This window comes from Sorex araneus, chromosome X (assembly GCF_027595985.1).
Source record: "Sorex araneus isolate mSorAra2 chromosome X, mSorAra2.pri, whole genome shotgun sequence".
In the NCBI taxonomy this organism is placed as follows: domain Eukaryota; kingdom Metazoa; phylum Chordata; class Mammalia; order Eulipotyphla; family Soricidae; genus Sorex; species Sorex araneus.
This window is the reverse complement of record NC_073313.1, coordinates 120405303-120422599: the sequence shown is the minus strand read 5'-3', so window position 1 is coordinate 120422599 and position 17297 is coordinate 120405303. Positions and strand designations below refer to the sequence as shown.

General features: G+C 42.1%; 1 protein-coding gene across 1 annotated transcript; it reads right to left on the bottom strand.

Moving 5' to 3' along the window:
* Positions 1-10722: 10722 nt before the first annotated feature.
* On the bottom strand, positions 10723-12159 carry BEX3 (brain expressed X-linked 3). Its single transcript, XM_055121852.1, has 3 exons — positions 12109-12159; positions 11632-11716; positions 10723-11366 (listed from the first exon to the last, which is right to left on the bottom strand). The coding sequence occupies exon 3, from the start codon at positions 11323-11325 to the stop codon at positions 10987-10989; it is 339 nt and encodes a 112-aa protein (XP_054977827.1). The 5' UTR covers positions 11326-11366; positions 11632-11716; positions 12109-12159; the 3' UTR covers positions 10723-10986.
* Positions 12160-17297: the final 5138 nt, after the last annotated feature.

Here is a 17297-nt window from a genome sequence, read left to right as displayed (position 1 = left end):
GGGCTGGAGCAATAGCACAGCAGGTAGGGCATTTGTGTTGCACGCGACCCACCCAGGTTCGATTCCCAGCATCCCATATGGTCCCCTGAGCACCGCCAGGGGTGACTCCTGAGTGCAGAGCCAGGAGTAACCCCTGTGCATGGCCAGGTGTGACCCAAAAAGCAAAAAAAAAATACAAGAGGAGCCATGCTTCACTCAGTTCAGCTATGGTGTTTTGTTTCCTTTTCTTTGTACTTTCCAATAAACCTCTCTATTTCCAAGTGGGTCTGAGTATCTTTATTAGTCAAATATTTTCATTCTTGAAAATACTGAAGAATCTGCAAACTTGACCCAACACCAGCATCATTCCTGCATCAAAATGGTATAGTTTTTCCTGGTGACTTCAATTTTTCCTTAGCTAAACACGCACTCCTTTGAGGTTGAAACTTGGGGCAGTGGCAATGCAACCATGCTTCTTAACACTTCATAAATTGTCTGGCTCCTGAATGGCCATGATCCCAGAGGCACATAAATCAATTTTGGAATGCAGCGGCTGCTGGCAGAAATTCTCCTGGACTGTGAACTGAGCTAATGGCCCTCTGCCGCCCCAGGGAGGGGAAGGGTTTTTGTCCCTCGACCTTTTCCCCTTTGTGGCAGCATGGCGACAGCCACCTTTCAGAGCCAACTGGACAAGAGGTAGGAGCTTGCAGAGATGGGGCAAGCGGGAAATGTCATGTTGGGGGCGGGGGGCAGAATCGGCCTTGTTCCCCGCCCAGATGAGATCCTGGGCGGATGCCCACGAACGGCTCCTCCGCTCGGGAACAGCCATGATCCCAAAGGCACACAAACCAATCTCAGAACACAGTGGCTGCTGGCAGAAATCCCTCTGAACTTAATTACTAAAATACCAGAATTCCAAAAACTCACAGCCGCACGACATCATATGCTCTTTATTATCTGCAATAGAAAACAAAATGTCTAATGATGCCTTTTCAGCAGGTCTGATTATTGAGGAAAAATTTTAAATATTAACAGTGAGTTTTCTGTCAAAAATTGAATGTAATCAAAGTAAAGAGGGAGTAAAGCGAAAATCATATGCCACACAGGCAGGATGGGGGTTGGGATGGGATGTATACTGCGGTTCTTGGTGGTGGAACATGTGCACTGGTGAAGAGATGGGTGTTTCATCATTGTATAACTGAGACTTAAACCTGAAAGCTTTGTGACTGTTCTCACGGTGACTCAATAAAAATAAATAAATAAAAATAAATAGTCTGGTTTCATACTTTTGTAAAGGAATGTTTCACATGACAGCAAATAATATTTTACTTTAGTTTTTACAATATTATTTGTATTATTAATATAATAGTTTTGCTTCAGAAAATGTACGGCTAAGGAACACACATGTTGCAATATGGGCAACAAAGTAAGTTGGATACTTGCCTTTTAAAAGTGTAATCAACAACACTGAAAGCAGGAGACCCAAAACACAATAACCAAATCAAAAGGAGGTAAACTGAGAGGTGAAGGGTGAGTGGAAAGGAAACTGGGGACCCTGGTGGGGTCAAGTTGACAGTGGTGGTGCGACTGGTGCTGGAATATAGTATACCTCAAAGATAACTATCATTAGGGCCGGAGCGATAGCACAGCGGGTAGGGCGTTTGCCTTGCACGCGGCCGACCCGGGTTCGATCCCCGGCATCCCATATGGTCCCCCAAGCACCGCCAGGAGTAATTCCTGAGTGCAAAGCCAGGAGTAAACCCCTGAGCATCGCTGGGTGTGACCCAAAAAGCCAAAAAAAAGAGATAGCTATCATTATATTTATAAATCATGATGACTTGCTTTAAATTTTTTTAAATAATAAAAAGGTAGGTTTAATAGTAGGAGTTCTCCTAAACAACTCAGCTGGCATTTTGTTATTATCGTGTGGCCAAGCCTTGAAGTCTCATTGGTCATTTCCATAATCCTGATATGACCTTTTGTTCTTGGAGCTGCTTTTCTGAGGCAATTCACTCATGTCTGGGTGTTGCCTCAGTTTCCACATATGGGTACTTCAGGGCTGGTGACTTAGCTAGCAACTTCTTTAAATTCCACTTTGCTATTGTAACTTCCTAAAAATCTCATTCCCAGAAGCCCCACCCTATCTGCATGTCTGCAAAATCTTGAGATTTCACCTGGCTAAAACAAAATGTATTTTAAGACTGTGGTGAAGTTTTTCAAACTACGTTTCATTAGTCTGCCTGTTAAATGAAGATACATGTTAAAATGATGCTGTATTTCAGGTATGGTTTTATCATCTAGATTTTTAAATTAGTCTTGGTTTTAAGACACCAAGTTTTTATTTGCAGCTTTGAACTATTTGCTATTTTGTTTAAATGACACTTTGATATTTGTTTCGTAGTGATTTGTGTATTTTAAACTTTCCAAAATCAAAATTCTAATAAAACGTTCTTGGTTGTTTAAAAGAAAGGTAAATATGAAGTCTCAGATATATGCTCCAGAACGTAGACTTGCCATAATATGCAAGACAAAATTGTAGCGCATTTGAAAAACTAAGCATTCAAAAAGAAATATTTTTATTTTCAGGAAGATGAGATTTCCTACATGGGGCTAAACAAACTAAACATAAGCTTCATGCTTCTTAAATTGTATGCATATTTTACTTCTACAGATTTTAATAATTCTTCCCCTTGATTAATGACCCATAGCAAATGGATTAGGGTGACAAACGCAGGTAAGGTGTTTGCCTTGCAAGTGGCCAACCTCACTTCAATATCTGGCACCCCATATGGTCCTCTGAGCCTGCCACCCTTGAGCACTGGGCCAGGAGTAAGCCCTGGACACCACCAGGTATGGCCCAAGACCCCCAAATTAAAAGATAAAAAAAATAAACTTAAAATGTCTCATACGTAACATAAACACTGAAATCCAAGAAACTGAAAATTTTGAGTTCCAATCAAAATAGGCACTCAAAGACATTATAAATAAATAGCAAAAGTAAAACATAAAGAGAAAAACAAAAAGTAGCGCAAGATAATGAAGTCATATGCAAGGAATGCCTCCATAAAATTGTCAGCTGTTCTTTCAACAGGAATAATATAGGTCAGAGGAGAATGGCATAATAAATACAAAGTGCTGAATGGAAATGACCTTTAACCAAGAATATTCTCTCCAGCTCGGTTATTCACTCAGATTTGAAGAACGATAAAAAGTTTTCAGACAAACAACAGGTGAAGGAATTTATGACCTCTAAGGTGTTTCTGTGAGAGAAAGAGTAAATGAACTTCAATAAAAGGAAAAACCCACTTGGAAATAATAAGTTACCTTCCTGCTCAAAACAAAAATACTTAGAAGAAACAATCATGAAGAGGCAAATGGAACTCACTTACTACTATAAAGGTGGATAAAATGTGTAAGTGAGAATAAGTGAACAAAGGGACAAAGGTAAACACCCAGAATTCACATAGAAAACTAGAAATAATTTCCCTTAAAGCTAATGAGCTGAAGTTGCCAATCAAAAGATACAAAGTAGCTGGAGGGCAGGAAACAAAATCTAATCTGTTGTTTACAGGAAACCCATTCAAGCTTTAATGAAATACAGTTTCAAAGTAAATAGAACAACCACACAGGTAAATGCCAGCCTAAGACAGAGATATCCACATTTATAACAAAAAATGATTCACGCTGAAAAGGTAACAAACATCAGGAAGGACATAATATAATGAAGGATCAATCTATCAAGAGAACTTAACACTTATTAACATATCTGCACCAAAGGAACATAAAGCAATTACTAATAGAGTAGTTGCTTGAAGAGAGACATTAACAACAAAATATTAACACGATGGCCACACAGTGTCTCTGTTGCAAACCACAACACCCTAAAGGAGAGAGTGAACAAAAGGGAATGCCCTGCCACAGAGGTGGGGTGGGGTGAGTAGGATGGGGTGGGAGAGTGGAAGGGACACGGGGAACATTGGGGGAGGGGACTGGGCACTGGTGGAGGGATATAAACAAAATGCAAACGTGAAAGTTCATAAGTTTGTAACTGTAACTCATGGTGATTCACTAATAAAAAATTTTTTTTAAAAAAAGAAAGTGAGGGGTTTTGGGGACCTTGTGGGGAGAGGTGTGTCCTGAATTGTGAGTGTGGTCTTTGGAATTATGTCCACATGAAGCATTCATTAACAGTACTGTAAGTCACAATACTTCAGTCAATAAACATAACACTTAAAAAAACACTTAATAAAATAGAAATAGAAGGAACATAACATAATAAAGTCCATACAAAACAAACCCACAATTAGCATCATACTCAAAGGAGGAAACCTTAAAATTATTTATATAAGATTAGACTGAAGACAAGCATATCCACTCCTCTTATTATTCAAAATAGTCCTGTAAGTCCTAGCCACAGCAGTTATGAAATAAAAATAAAAGGGATCTATATTGGAAAATAAAAAGTTAAACTATAAGTATTTGCCAACGACATGATTATATATACATAATATCCTCAAGATTCCACTTAAGCAAGAGTGACAGTATAGGAGATAAGGCCAATAATCCCCATTCAAATCCCAGGCACCACATATGGTTCCCCAAACACTGTCAGGAGTGATCCCTGAGCACAGAGCTAAGAGTAAGCCCTGAGTACCAACAGGTGTTGGCTCAAAAACAAAACTATAATCCACTAAAAACATACTAAAGGGGGCTGGAGCAATAGCACAGCAGGTAGGGCGTTTGCCTTGCACGCAGATGTCCCGGGTTCGATTCCCAGCATCCCATATGGTCCCCAGAGCATTGCCAGGAGTAATTCCTAAATTCAGAACCAGGAGTAATCCCTGTGCATTCACGGGTGTGACCCAAAAAGGAAAAGAAAAAAAACTGAAAATCGATACAGTAAAGCTTGCAGGTTATAAAATCATACATAAAACTGTTAAGTTTCTATATGTGAACAACAATGTACAAGAATAAGAAATCAGAAAACAATCTTATTTACAACTGAATCAAAATTAAAACCTGTAAATGAATTTAAGAAAGGAGACGAAAGATTTGTACATCCAAAAGCAATAAGCTGTCATTCAAATAAACAGAAAATAACAAATAAAAAGATATGGGACAGAGCAATAGTACAGTGGTACAGTGGGTAGGACTCTTGCCTTACATATGGTCAACACAGATTCAATCTCAGGCACCCCACATGGTCCCCCAAGCCCTGCCATAAGGGAACCCTCAGCACACAGCCAGACATAAGCCCTGAGCACTGGCATATGAGGCCCCAAAACAAAGAAATATAAAGACTATATGACTTAAACCTGATGGTGATTCAAAAAAAGAAAAAGAAATATAAGGATATTATACCTTCTAGAATTGGAAGAATTAAAGAGTATTTCAACTGAATAGCCAAAGCAATCGTGAGAAAATATATTTTTCCTTGACTTTAAACTGATTACAGAGCTACAGTAACAAACAGCTTGGAATAAAAGCAAATGCTAATAGAATGTACTTGAGAATCTAGACATAAACCCTTACATATGTGGGCAGTTAATTTACAACAAAAGAGACAAATGCATAAGAAAGAAAGGAAAATGTCATTTATAAATGTTGATGAGAAAACTGGCTAGTCACTTGCAAAAGAATAAAATTAGATTATAAACACACAATGCACAAAAGTTAACTCAAAATGCATTAGAACTTGAATATCAGACTTGAAACCATAAAATGTGGAAATCACTTCAAGATACTGATTTCAGTGATGTTTTAGAGATTTTACTCCAACAGCAAGGAAAATGAAAGCAAAAATAAACAAATGGGATTATATGAAACTAAAAAGACTCTGTACAGTGTAAGAAACTACTGTTAACACAAAGACATCCCACTAAATGGCAGAATATATTCAGACATCATACATCTGTCTAAAGGTTAATATCCAAGATATATAAAGCACTCACAAAACTGAACGACAACACGAATAACTATATCAAAAATGGGAAAAATGTATTGTATACATATATACTAAGTAGGAAATTATATATATGTATATACACATAAATACAATTTTATATATATATATATATTCACTGTCACTGTCATCTCGTTGCTCATCGATTTGCTCGAGCGGGTATCAGTAACGTCTCCATTGTGAGACTTGTTGCTACTGTTTTTGGCATATCGAATATGCCACAGATATACCAGGCTCTGCCGTGTGGGCGAAATACTGTTGGTAGCTTGCCGGGCTCTCTGAGAGGGGTGGAGGAATCGAACCCGGGTTGGCCGCATGCAAGGCGAAAGCCCTACCACTGTGCTATCGCTCCAGCCAATATGGGGAAAAGTTTTTCCTAGATAACATTAAGAGAATGCTTACTAAAATTTAAGATAATGATTATTAAAATTTAATCTATTTAATTTAATGTTACTGTGTTGGGGAGAGTCTTCAAATGGCTAAAAGGCATGTTCTTCACGCTGGTGTTTTGGGTTCAGTACTTACACCTCTGTACACTTTGCCCCTGATCACTGCTGATAAGATGCAAAAATTAGCAAACAAAAAAATCTGTCAGTATGAATAAATGTTTTTTTCAAGTCATAAAATGACTTCAGTTTTGCTCCCCAAGTCCAAGGCAATTTTTCTTCTTTCGGAAAAAAGTTTTTCTAAATGTATGAATATTTTTGATTACATGAGTATTCAAATATTCATGTAATTTATATATAATAAAATTATTAAAACTATGTTACAATTAAAGAGCATCTAAACTAGCAAATCCTGCCACAACCCTTTAAAATGGTAAAATGTTTTATAATGTTATTAGTCAAATTTTCTGGTAATAATCAGAACTGATCTTACCTATACCAAAAAACTACTCAATTTTTGTTATCTTGTTTTTGAGAAAACTTCTTTTTCCTTTTACATTGTATTTTAAATAGTTTAGTTTATTTTTTTTGTCTGGTCACACAATAGTTATTCCCTATCAAATGCCATTCCAGAACACGTTAGTCATCCCAGTCTCTTCCCATTGTCTCCTTCCCTCCTGACAGCTACTCTACTTTCTCTTTATGTGGATTTGATATTCTAAACTTTTCCTATAAACAGGAGAAAAAAGCTGATGAGATACTTCACAAAGGAAGACATACTTGTGGTTAACAGGCTCTAATATCATCTAATATTTATCTCTAATAACAAGAAAATGCAGATCAAATCTACAATGAGGCCTAAATGTCTGTCTTGCAAAAATAGTTTGAAACTTATGAACATGAATTCAAATCCATATATACCCAAATAATGATGCAGTTGACTGCTGTCTACAATCCCTGATACTACAAGTGACTTCTGGCTGCTCTATAGCCAGGTGCATGTAAGCACAAAAGGAGTATGATACCAGTAAGGAGCACAAATGAAAAAGAGATGTGAGTACCATGACCAGGATGCATGATCCCTGGAGAGCATCTGTGTGAGCATCACAGTGTCTGAAATTACAGCCAGATCATGTATGCCTCAGCTGAAGTGTGAAACTTCAGCAGGGAACGTGTGCAAACAATGCAACCAGAGAAATGCAAATATTGGTGAGTACTTCTGCCAAGTCGGTGAGACTGCAACCTGATGTGTGATCCCCTTTGAGCAAAACACCTAAAAATGAGTAAACACCACAACTAGTGCATAATCATTGGTCATAGTAACAACAACAGTAAAGTGAAGGGGGGAGGAAATGCTTTTAAATGACAATGAGGGTGTGCTAGAAAGCTTGTACAGTGGGTAAGGTTCTTGCCTTGTATGCAGATGACCCACAGTTGAGCCCCGGTGCACCATATAGTTCCCTGAGCACTGTCTTGAGTGGTCCCTGAGCACAGACACAGGAGTAAGACCTGAGCATCACTGATTGTGGCCTCCAAACAAAACAAAAATTATGATTGGGGGCTAAGGAGAGAGCACGGGGATTAGAGCCTATTCATGTCCCCCTAGTACCAATGGTCTACCTCTAGAGGCTCCTGAGCACTGTTGGTATGGACCTAATGGCCTCTATCCCTACAAGGCCCCAGGAACACTGCAGGGACCGTACTGAACTGCATTCTCAGGCATTGATCTATTCAGTCAGGTTACAGTGAGGGTCCCTGAGACACTCTAAGTATTGCTTAGGAGGATCCCTCCCCTCCCCTCCCCTGTAAAACCTTCCTACAGTTAGATACTATCTCACACCAGGAAAACAATCTGATTCAAAATGGGCCAGATATACGGAGCTGAAATGGTACTACAGAGGCTAGGGTGCTTGCCTTGCACACGGCCAACTCAGGTTCAATCCCTGGAATCCCATATTGTTCCCAGAGCCCACCAGGAGTGATTTCTGAGTGCAGAGCCAGGAGTAACCTTTGAACATAGACCCAAAATAATTCTTTTTAAAGACCAGAAATAAGTGTTTCCATGGATGTGGAGAAAAAGAACACTCACCCACTGCTGGTGGCAATGTGAACTGCTTCAGCCTCTATGGAAAGCAATATGAATTTTTTGATGTTATTGTTACTGTTGTTTTGAAGCCACACACAGTAGTGCTCAGGGCTTACTCCTGGCTCTGTGCTCACTGATCACTCCTGTGGACTCAAGGGACCACATGGGGTGCTGGGGATCAAACCAGGGTCAGGAGCCAGAGTGATTGTACTGCAGGTAGGTCTGCAGGTAGATCAACCCGGGTATGATCCCTGGCATCACATATGGTTCCCTGAGCCATACCAGGATTCCTGGGCACACCAGGATTCCTGGGCACAAAGCCAGGAGTAAGTCCCAAGGACCACTGCATATGGCCCCCAAACAAAACAAACAAGCAAAATATTAGAGGGGCCAGAGGAAAAGGGCATTGAGTGATGGCACTTGCCTTGTACATGTTAACCCTAGTTCGATTCCTGGCAATGCAAATGGTCTCCTGAGCAACTCTGCTGTGTGTGACCATAAACCTCCAAACATTACAGATTCTGGGTGATAAACTGTTTTTACTATGACAGTTTGAACATTAAAAGTAATACTTCCCTAGGGCTGGAGATAGAACCCTAGAGTTAAGGCACTTGCTGTGTGTGTGGCTACTTTCTCTGATCCTGGATTGATGCCTAAGCACAGAGCCAGAAACAGCCTCTGTGATGCGAACACCTCTGCATCTCACCAAAAGTAATACTTTCCAGGAACTCCATTCTGGAATTTCCTATATCCCAGCACCAGGTACATAATTACTCTTCTTTAGAGCTCTCTTCTCACTCATATATCCTAAATTATTTTACCTCACATAAAAAAGTAATACTTTCAGGTAAAACATTATTTGTATTTGGCAACTCAGGCTAGTCAGGAATTATATGGGTTCTTAATATCACTATAGTTAATCTTTCAAAATAATTAGTAGTTAAATATCTACCACGTCTGGCGTTATATTAAAAAGTGAGCTCCAGGAAGACTAAAAAAAGACTAATTATGTTCAGAGGGGCAAACATTAATATAGGAACGATAATGCTAAACTCATTATAGTTTTTAAAAATTACAGAGCATTTTCATGTTTTTGGTGTGGGAGAGAAATGAGAAAGGAATGTGTTTCAGCTTTAAAACATGTTTTCCTATGGGTGCCCAGGAAAGGGCTCAGAGGCCTGTACATGCTTTTTCCTGATCCTGGTCTCCACATGGTTCCCTCAGCACTAGGATCAACAAGTAGCCACCTCTTCCCCCCACCCAAAATAAACACTGTTTCCCCAAAGCAATTTAGAAGTCTGGGTAAACCTTTCAAAGCTTTTAGCTTTTTTTGTCTTGGTTTGAAATACAATTCTGGGGACACCAAGGGATGACATTTATATTGTATCTCCTGATGTAGGTACTAGGGTACTCATGCCAATTTCTAAAGGAGTGCACATAAAGATAAGCCCACAAACCCTATTTTATTAAGAAGGAACCTAAAACCAAAAAGGTAAAACCAAGAACCCAGATGGTATCATTTGGATAAAGGAGAAGGGGATTTGTTTCATGAGTGATTCCAGAGAAATCAGGTTTTTGTTTTTTGTTTTTTGCTCTTTTGGGTCACATCTGGCGGTGCACAGGGGTCACTCCTGGCTCTGCACTCAGGAATTACTCCTGGCAGTGCTCAGGGGACCACATGGGCTGCTGGGAATCAAACCTGGGTCGGCCGCATGCTATCAACTCCAGCCCCGAGAAATCAGTTTTTTTATTACCTTCAGTACTCCAGCACATCAGCAATGAGAACAGAATTGGTAACCAGCAGAAGGGTAAGTATCCCCAATTGGTAGAGCAGCTACCAGGTGCGGGGAAGAAGTATTGCAAATATGAGAAGAACTCACCTACTTTTGCCCTTTGCGCTTGTGAGCCTGGGTGAAAATTCCTATAGTCCTTCCCAAGTACCTGAAGGTGGCCAGGGTCCTGTTACATGCTGGGGAGTTGCATATAGGAGGCAGGCCAACACAGTTCCACACCACACTCAGTAGCCCTGTAAGGTAAGCATTGAAGGTGGACTCACTAACGGAGTGTATCTATAAACAAGGCAAGGTTTATTCTTCCAGTTAAGACTAGAAGATATTTCAAGTTTATTCTTTTTAATTAAACCAGTAATTTTTTGTTCCTGTACTAAATGCGCAAGGTCACTCAAAAAGTATTCTTCTTGAGCCTAAAATCCTACACAATAAAAATATCCAAACACAGGAAAATGTTCTCCAATTAAAACTGGAGCATTTGATTTCAGTTTGGTTGCAATGAGACAATAAATATGCAGATTGCTTTTCAATTGCTTTATTTCACTTTACATTTTTCCATGCATGGGTAAAACTATCGTCGACAGAAAGAAACTTAGTCTAAGTGCAAAGGCAATCATCCCATCAGAAGCTGGTAACACAGAACCCACCCGAAACATGGAACTTGCATAAGATTCACAGCCCATGGAATAGTCAAAAGCATATCAGCAAAAAAAAAGCAAGGGAAGAGAAAAACAGAGGGCATCACAGTATTAACTTCAGAGGAACAAAAAAAAATGGCAGGAGTTAAGGCATAAGGCAAAATTCATCGTGGTGGTCGTGGTGATTCGAGAGCTCCCCCATGAGAATGCGCAGACAATTCCTCAACTGCAGCTCCCTGAGTTTTCTCCTGATTTCTCGCATCTCCTCCATGAACATTTCCATATCATCTCCATCTCCTCCCATCCCGTCGTTGACCTGCCTATTCGGGACGGCCCATCGGAAATTAGGGGCCAGGCGGCGCGCCGGTCCTCTCCGGGGATTGCCCGCTGCCTGCTGCCCTTCGCCCCCCGCCAACGGGCGCTCCTCCTCTCCGTTCGGCATCGGCCGCTCCACCGCGTCGTTCTCCGGGGGGGCATGTGCCATGCTGCGATCCTCTCCTCCTGCGGGGTCGGCCTGAAGGGAAGCTGCACGCGGGCGGGGACAGAGGAGGCACGCGTGACCCGGGGACCGGCCGCCGTCGGCATCCTGGACCTCCCCCCTGCACCCGCCCACTCGCGCCCCCCCTCCCCGCCCTCCCCCGAAGCCCACCATCTTTTCCCTTTCCCAGGGTTCTTCTCCGGAGCTCAGCAAAATGGAGGACGGCAGGAGACGGCTGGGGAGGGGTCTCGGGGGGGGGCCGGCCCCGCACCCCCGCCCTCCCCCCCCTCCCCGTCCCCGGCCACCACCGACCTGGGCCTCTTCCAGCCGTCTCCTCCTCCTCCGCCCGCTTCTCGGCCAAGGGCGCCGCCGGGACTGCGCCGCCGGACTCGCAGACCTGCAAGAGGGGGCCGGGCAGGGGGAGCCGAGGGCGGCCACCGCCGGGCCTCTCCGGCTGCCCCCGCCCCGTGCGACTCCGGACATGCCCACTATTCCCCCCCCAAAGAAACTCGACGGATGCTCCCCCTCCTCCCCTCCCCCGCCCCTCGTGGTTAGTGGCTCTGAGTACCCTCCCCTAGAACTTTGTCGCCCTTTTGCGACCACCCAGCTCCGAAGGCACTAGTTGTGTTCCCAAAAAACGCTGGGGGTGGGGTGAGTGGCGGGGGTGGGGTGGGGGTGTTGGAGAAACCCGGCCAGAGTCCGCTATACGGATGCCCTTCGCTGGACTCGGGGCCGAGGGGCCCCGCCGATGCCACCCGTGCCTTAACACGCGGGCACCACGGCCCTTACCTGCTCGGCTTTCCCCGGGCCTGATGCCAGCCCGCCGTGCGCAGGGCAGCGGGGAGCTGGTACCCAGACGGGAGTGACGACTGCACCGAAGGTTGCGTCGTTCTGCAGCTCGCGGTCACGTGAAGGCCCCGCGTCACCGCCGAACTCGCCCCCAACTCCCGCGACCAGGGTGCAGCGGGAGCCCCTACGACCCTCCCCCTCGAGCACGCGCACAGCCAACCGCCACCCCTCCCCGCCAAGCCCGAGCCACCCACCGCCAACTGACGCTGCGCCCGCGCGCGCGGCTCTGCCACTCAAGCCGTTTCTCCAATCTGAGGTCCCACAAGTAGCATCACCTCCCAGCGTTGGAGCGGGCCCCTTCTCGGGTTACGGAGAAGGGTCTCTAACGCCCTCCTCTTTTCCCACTCTCTGCTAGGCCTTCGCTTTGCCTTTTCTGCTTCCTCGCCTCTCCTCTGCAGCCATTTGCCGCCCTCCCCTCATGCCCTACTGCATTCTGCTCTGACACAGCCACCACTACCTACCAAGTCCTCCTAAAGTCAACACCTTCTAGAGAATTTAGAAAGAGAACTCAGGTGGAGAGCGAGTATTTGGCGGAGACAGGCAGGGAGATGAAGTGGGCTGTATATTTTTCTATTTTTTAAAAACTGCGTGCTGCAAAATAATTTTAAATTAGGAGCTTTCATTTTAAAAAGGAATATGTCAGTCTGAAGATTATAAAATAGCATTCTTTAACTTCACCACATAAAAAATATTTACTTGGGGGCTCCAAACTATCAACATCTCTTTTTGCTTTCTTTCCATTTTGTTTTGAAAAAATAGAGAAATCTTCGAGAGTACAGTTGTTATTTTCAAAATAATATGTAAGCTTCAGCGAGAAATCCATTTGTGAGAACACTGGCAATTTAACGTGAATTTATGTGCTATTTTTGATACCATAGTTGTCTTTGGAGAACAGCAGCCTTTTATTCCCAGCTTTCTTTTCAGACCTCCCAGTCAACCCGTATTAAGTGTCTCCTTTAAATGATCTCAGAAGTTAAATACATGATATGCCTAAGTTTATGAGTTTTTAATTGAATCATGTGAGAGACACAGTTATGAAGTTGTTCATGATTTTTGGCCATACAATGTTCCAAAGCTTATCCCTTCACCAGTGCAGGTTAAAGAAGTTTGAAAAATGTTGAAAAATGCTTCTGCTAACTTGCTAGTTTGCCTTCTGTAACAGCTCAGCAGCTTTGCAATTTGTGTCCTTGAGCACCCAACTGGGCAGAAAGTGGCCCAGATAGACGGGATGCAGAGGCCTTGAGCACGCCTCAATTCCAGGAATTGTTCTAAGAGATACCACAGGAACTCGGCAACTGTATGGCCTTTGTTCTAAAACTGTATAATAACTGCTTGCTCCCTGAGCTTGGGGCTCTCAGCCCCTGCCTGCTTCTAGGTACGCTGCTGAGCCCTAGCATGCTGGCCTAAATGAACCCTGTGTGCTTGCAGAAAGCTGTCTCGGTCTCCTTCCTCCGCGCCTCCCCTAGGTAGAGGTCTGCTCGACCCTAACAATATGCATAAGTTTATCAGTTTTTAATTGAATCACTGTGAGGGACACGGTTATGAAGTTGTTCATGATTTTTGGCCATATGATGTTCCAACACCTATCCATTCACCAGTGCATATTTCCTGCTACCAGTGTCCCCAGTTTCCCTCCTGTCCCTGCCTACACTTCCCACTCCCAGCCTGCCTCTATGGCGAACACTTCTTTCTCCCCCCCTTTCTTCCTTTTCCACACCGTAATTTGCAATACTGTTACTGTAAGGGTATGCGTATCACCTTACCTCCTTCCAGCACTAAGTTCTCGTCCAGAATGTTTGTTTCTAACTATCAGTGTCATAATGGTCCTAGCTCTCTCCCAACTGCACTTGCCCCATGCTTTGCGACAAGCTTTCTACCATGGACCAGACCTTCTGGCCCTTATTTCTATTATCTTTGGGTATTATTCTTATACTATGCTTATACACACATATATACCCTGCAAATAATTGTGATGGTTCTATGTTCCTCTCCCTCTGATTAATTTCACTAAGTTTTGATGTGATTTGAAAATTATGCAAATTACATATTTGGGCTCAATGGTTCACCGCCTCATCATGGTGAGGGGGTTGCAACGGTACCAACCAGTGAAGAACGAACCAACATGCCACCAGCATGGCATCGTCTACAAGTTGTTCACCCGAGTCATCCTGAATAGGATTGGCAGAACACCAGATGAAGGATATCCATGTGAGCAAGCAGGGTTCCGAAAAAGATTCAGCATGATCAACCATATCCACATGGTGACCAAGCTCATTGAGGTTTCACGAGAGTTCAAGATGCCACTCTGTTTAACATTTATTGATTTAAAGAAGGCCTTTGATTCTGTTGAGACTGAAGCAGTCACCAAAGCCCTAGCCAGACAGCGCATTCAAACTCAGTACATCAGGATCCTCCACAAACTGTATTACGGATATTTTTACTCTGTCACCCTCTATCAATATGTTCTATTTCCTTAGTCCATGTCACTATATAATATTATTCCTTTGCTATCTATTTATATTCACTACATTGGTAGGTCTTTGAGGAGAAGGACTCTTCAGCCCTGCATAAACTTTTTCCTGCTGTACTGCTAGTGCTTAATATGTGGTAGACAGTAGATGCTGAACTATTTATTAAAGCAATTAACAAGTATTATATTTTATTGACCATGTTAATTGTTTTTGTGAACTTATATCTATTGCTCATTTTCTGTTATTATGTTTATTTTCCTTAAAGTTAAGAACTCTTAAATGTCATGGATAGCATTTTTGTTGTTTGGGGGGCCACATCCAGTGGTTCTCAGGGGTTATTTCTGGATCTGCACTCAATAATCACTCCTTATAGGTCTCCAATCTATAAGGAACCCAGACCTCTGAAGAAATTATTTTTGAATGGTAATTGGTATGAAGATAAAGAAAAAACATGCCACGTGTTAGAGTAAGAGAATTTCAGACAGATATTTGCAAGTATAAAAAGGAGCAGATGTGGGAAATAATTTAATACCTTTGAAAATTAGAAACAAATCTGGTGTGACAACTATAACAAAATGAGCAAAGCTGAATAAATTGACCAAATGAGCGATTTAGGGAGTTTTTTAGTTTATGTTAAATATTTTTGTTTTAATGTGATAGGAAAGTATTGGAAAAGAGTATGAAAATGCATCTCATTATTCTGTAGAAAAATTTATAGAGGCGTGAAATTGTACCCCAAAAACATATAGATATTTAAACTAACGTCACCTCAATTTAATAGCATGAAGTACCAACTAAAAGCAAAGATTTAGAAGATTAGCAGTGACCAGTGTTGATGAGAATGTAGGCAAACATTCACTGTAACATATCATTATTGAAAATTTAAATTGGTGTAAAATTTGCCAGGAAGGGGTCAGAGAGATAGTGCAGGGGGTAAATCTCTTGCCTTGACCATGCTTAACCCAGTTTCTATCACAAGAACCTCATATGATTCCCTGAGCTGACCAGGAGTGATGCAAGAGCGCGGATCCAGAAGATGCCCTAAGTATACCTAGGTGTGGCCCCCAAAATAGCAAACTGGTGAAAATTACTTTAAAAAAACAACAGAGCCTCTGAAAATGTTCTTAAGGATATGTATTCAACAGACATATATCCATTAAAATGTACTAAAACGCCATAGGAAAATCAAGATTCTGTTGTATTTGCCCCCTGGATCTTTCCCTCCATCCTCACTCCCAAGAAGACATAAATTGTACTACTAAACATCAGTCAAAAACACAGGAAATTCTCTTACAGCAGCTTCTAACCATGAGGCTGTCTTACTCGGAAAATCAGGATATTATTATTTCTTATGCTTTACCTGGGGTAGAGCGATAGTACAGCGGGTAGGGCATTTGCCTTGCACACGACCGACCTGGGTTCGATTCCTCTGTCCTTCTCAGAGCCCAGCAAGCTACCTTAGTGGGAGAGTACTTCGCCCACTATGGCAGAGCCTGGCAAACTACCCGTGGCATATTCGATATGCCAAAAACAGTAACAAGAAGTCTCACAACGGAGACGTTACTGGTGCCCACTCGAGCAAATCTATGAATGAAAAGACTGTGACTGACTGTGCTATGCTTTACCAACTACTGAGATTGATAAGATTGCTTTATGCTTCAGGTAAGTGCACTCAAAAGATGAGGTCAACTCATATCTCTTCATTCTCAGCAATGGAAAACAAATTATCAAATGCTTCCTTTTCAGCAGGTCCGACTTTAGGGGGGAGAAACTCCAAACAATAATAGTGAGTTTTGTTGAAATATTGAATGTAATCAAAGTGAAATTAAAGTGAAATCTATCAGTTACACAGGAGGGGTGGGGGGCTAGGGTTGTGGGGGGGCTAGGGGTGTGGGGGGCTAGGGGTGGGGGGAGCTAGGGGTGTGGGGGGCGGGGTGGAGCTATACTGTGATTCTTGGTGGTGGAATATGTTCACTGGTGAAGGGATGGGTGTTCAAGCATTGTATAACTGAGACTTAAACCTGAAAACTTTGTAACTTTCCACATGGTGACTCAATAAAAAAAAAAAAACAAGTATCCCTAATAAACTCAAACTTCAATTTTTGATGAAAAAAAAAAGATGAGGTCAATTTTCTTCCAACTTTTCTTCCACTGGTGGAATTGATGTTGTCTTTGAGAAAACTGGGTCATTTATCATTCTCAAGTTATTTCATAGTTATTTCTACATTATAAGAACATTGCTGAGAGAACACCAAGTTTCTAATTTCTCCTTTTAAAATTTGAGGTATCAGCTCCGAAAACATGACAGTTAGAGAGATGGGTGCCATTGTTTCTACACCCAGATTCAGAGACTTAGCTCATATTATTTTTCCTGGGGAAGACGGAAATCCACAAAGAATATAGGCTTTAACATTTGCCCAATTGGATTTATTTTGTTTGGAAAAAAATATGAGATATTGAGTCCAAAGCTGTTGTAATATGTTGGAAGCTGCTGTAGAGGCTATTGGGAAGTATTTCATGAATTAAGCAAAGATACTCATCAATGTTGTCTGGTCCAACCTTTTGGAAAGCAATAAGAACACTTCTCAGAAAGCTAGAAATTGAACTTCCATATGACCAAACAATTCCACTTTTTTGGAATCTACTTCAGGGATCCAA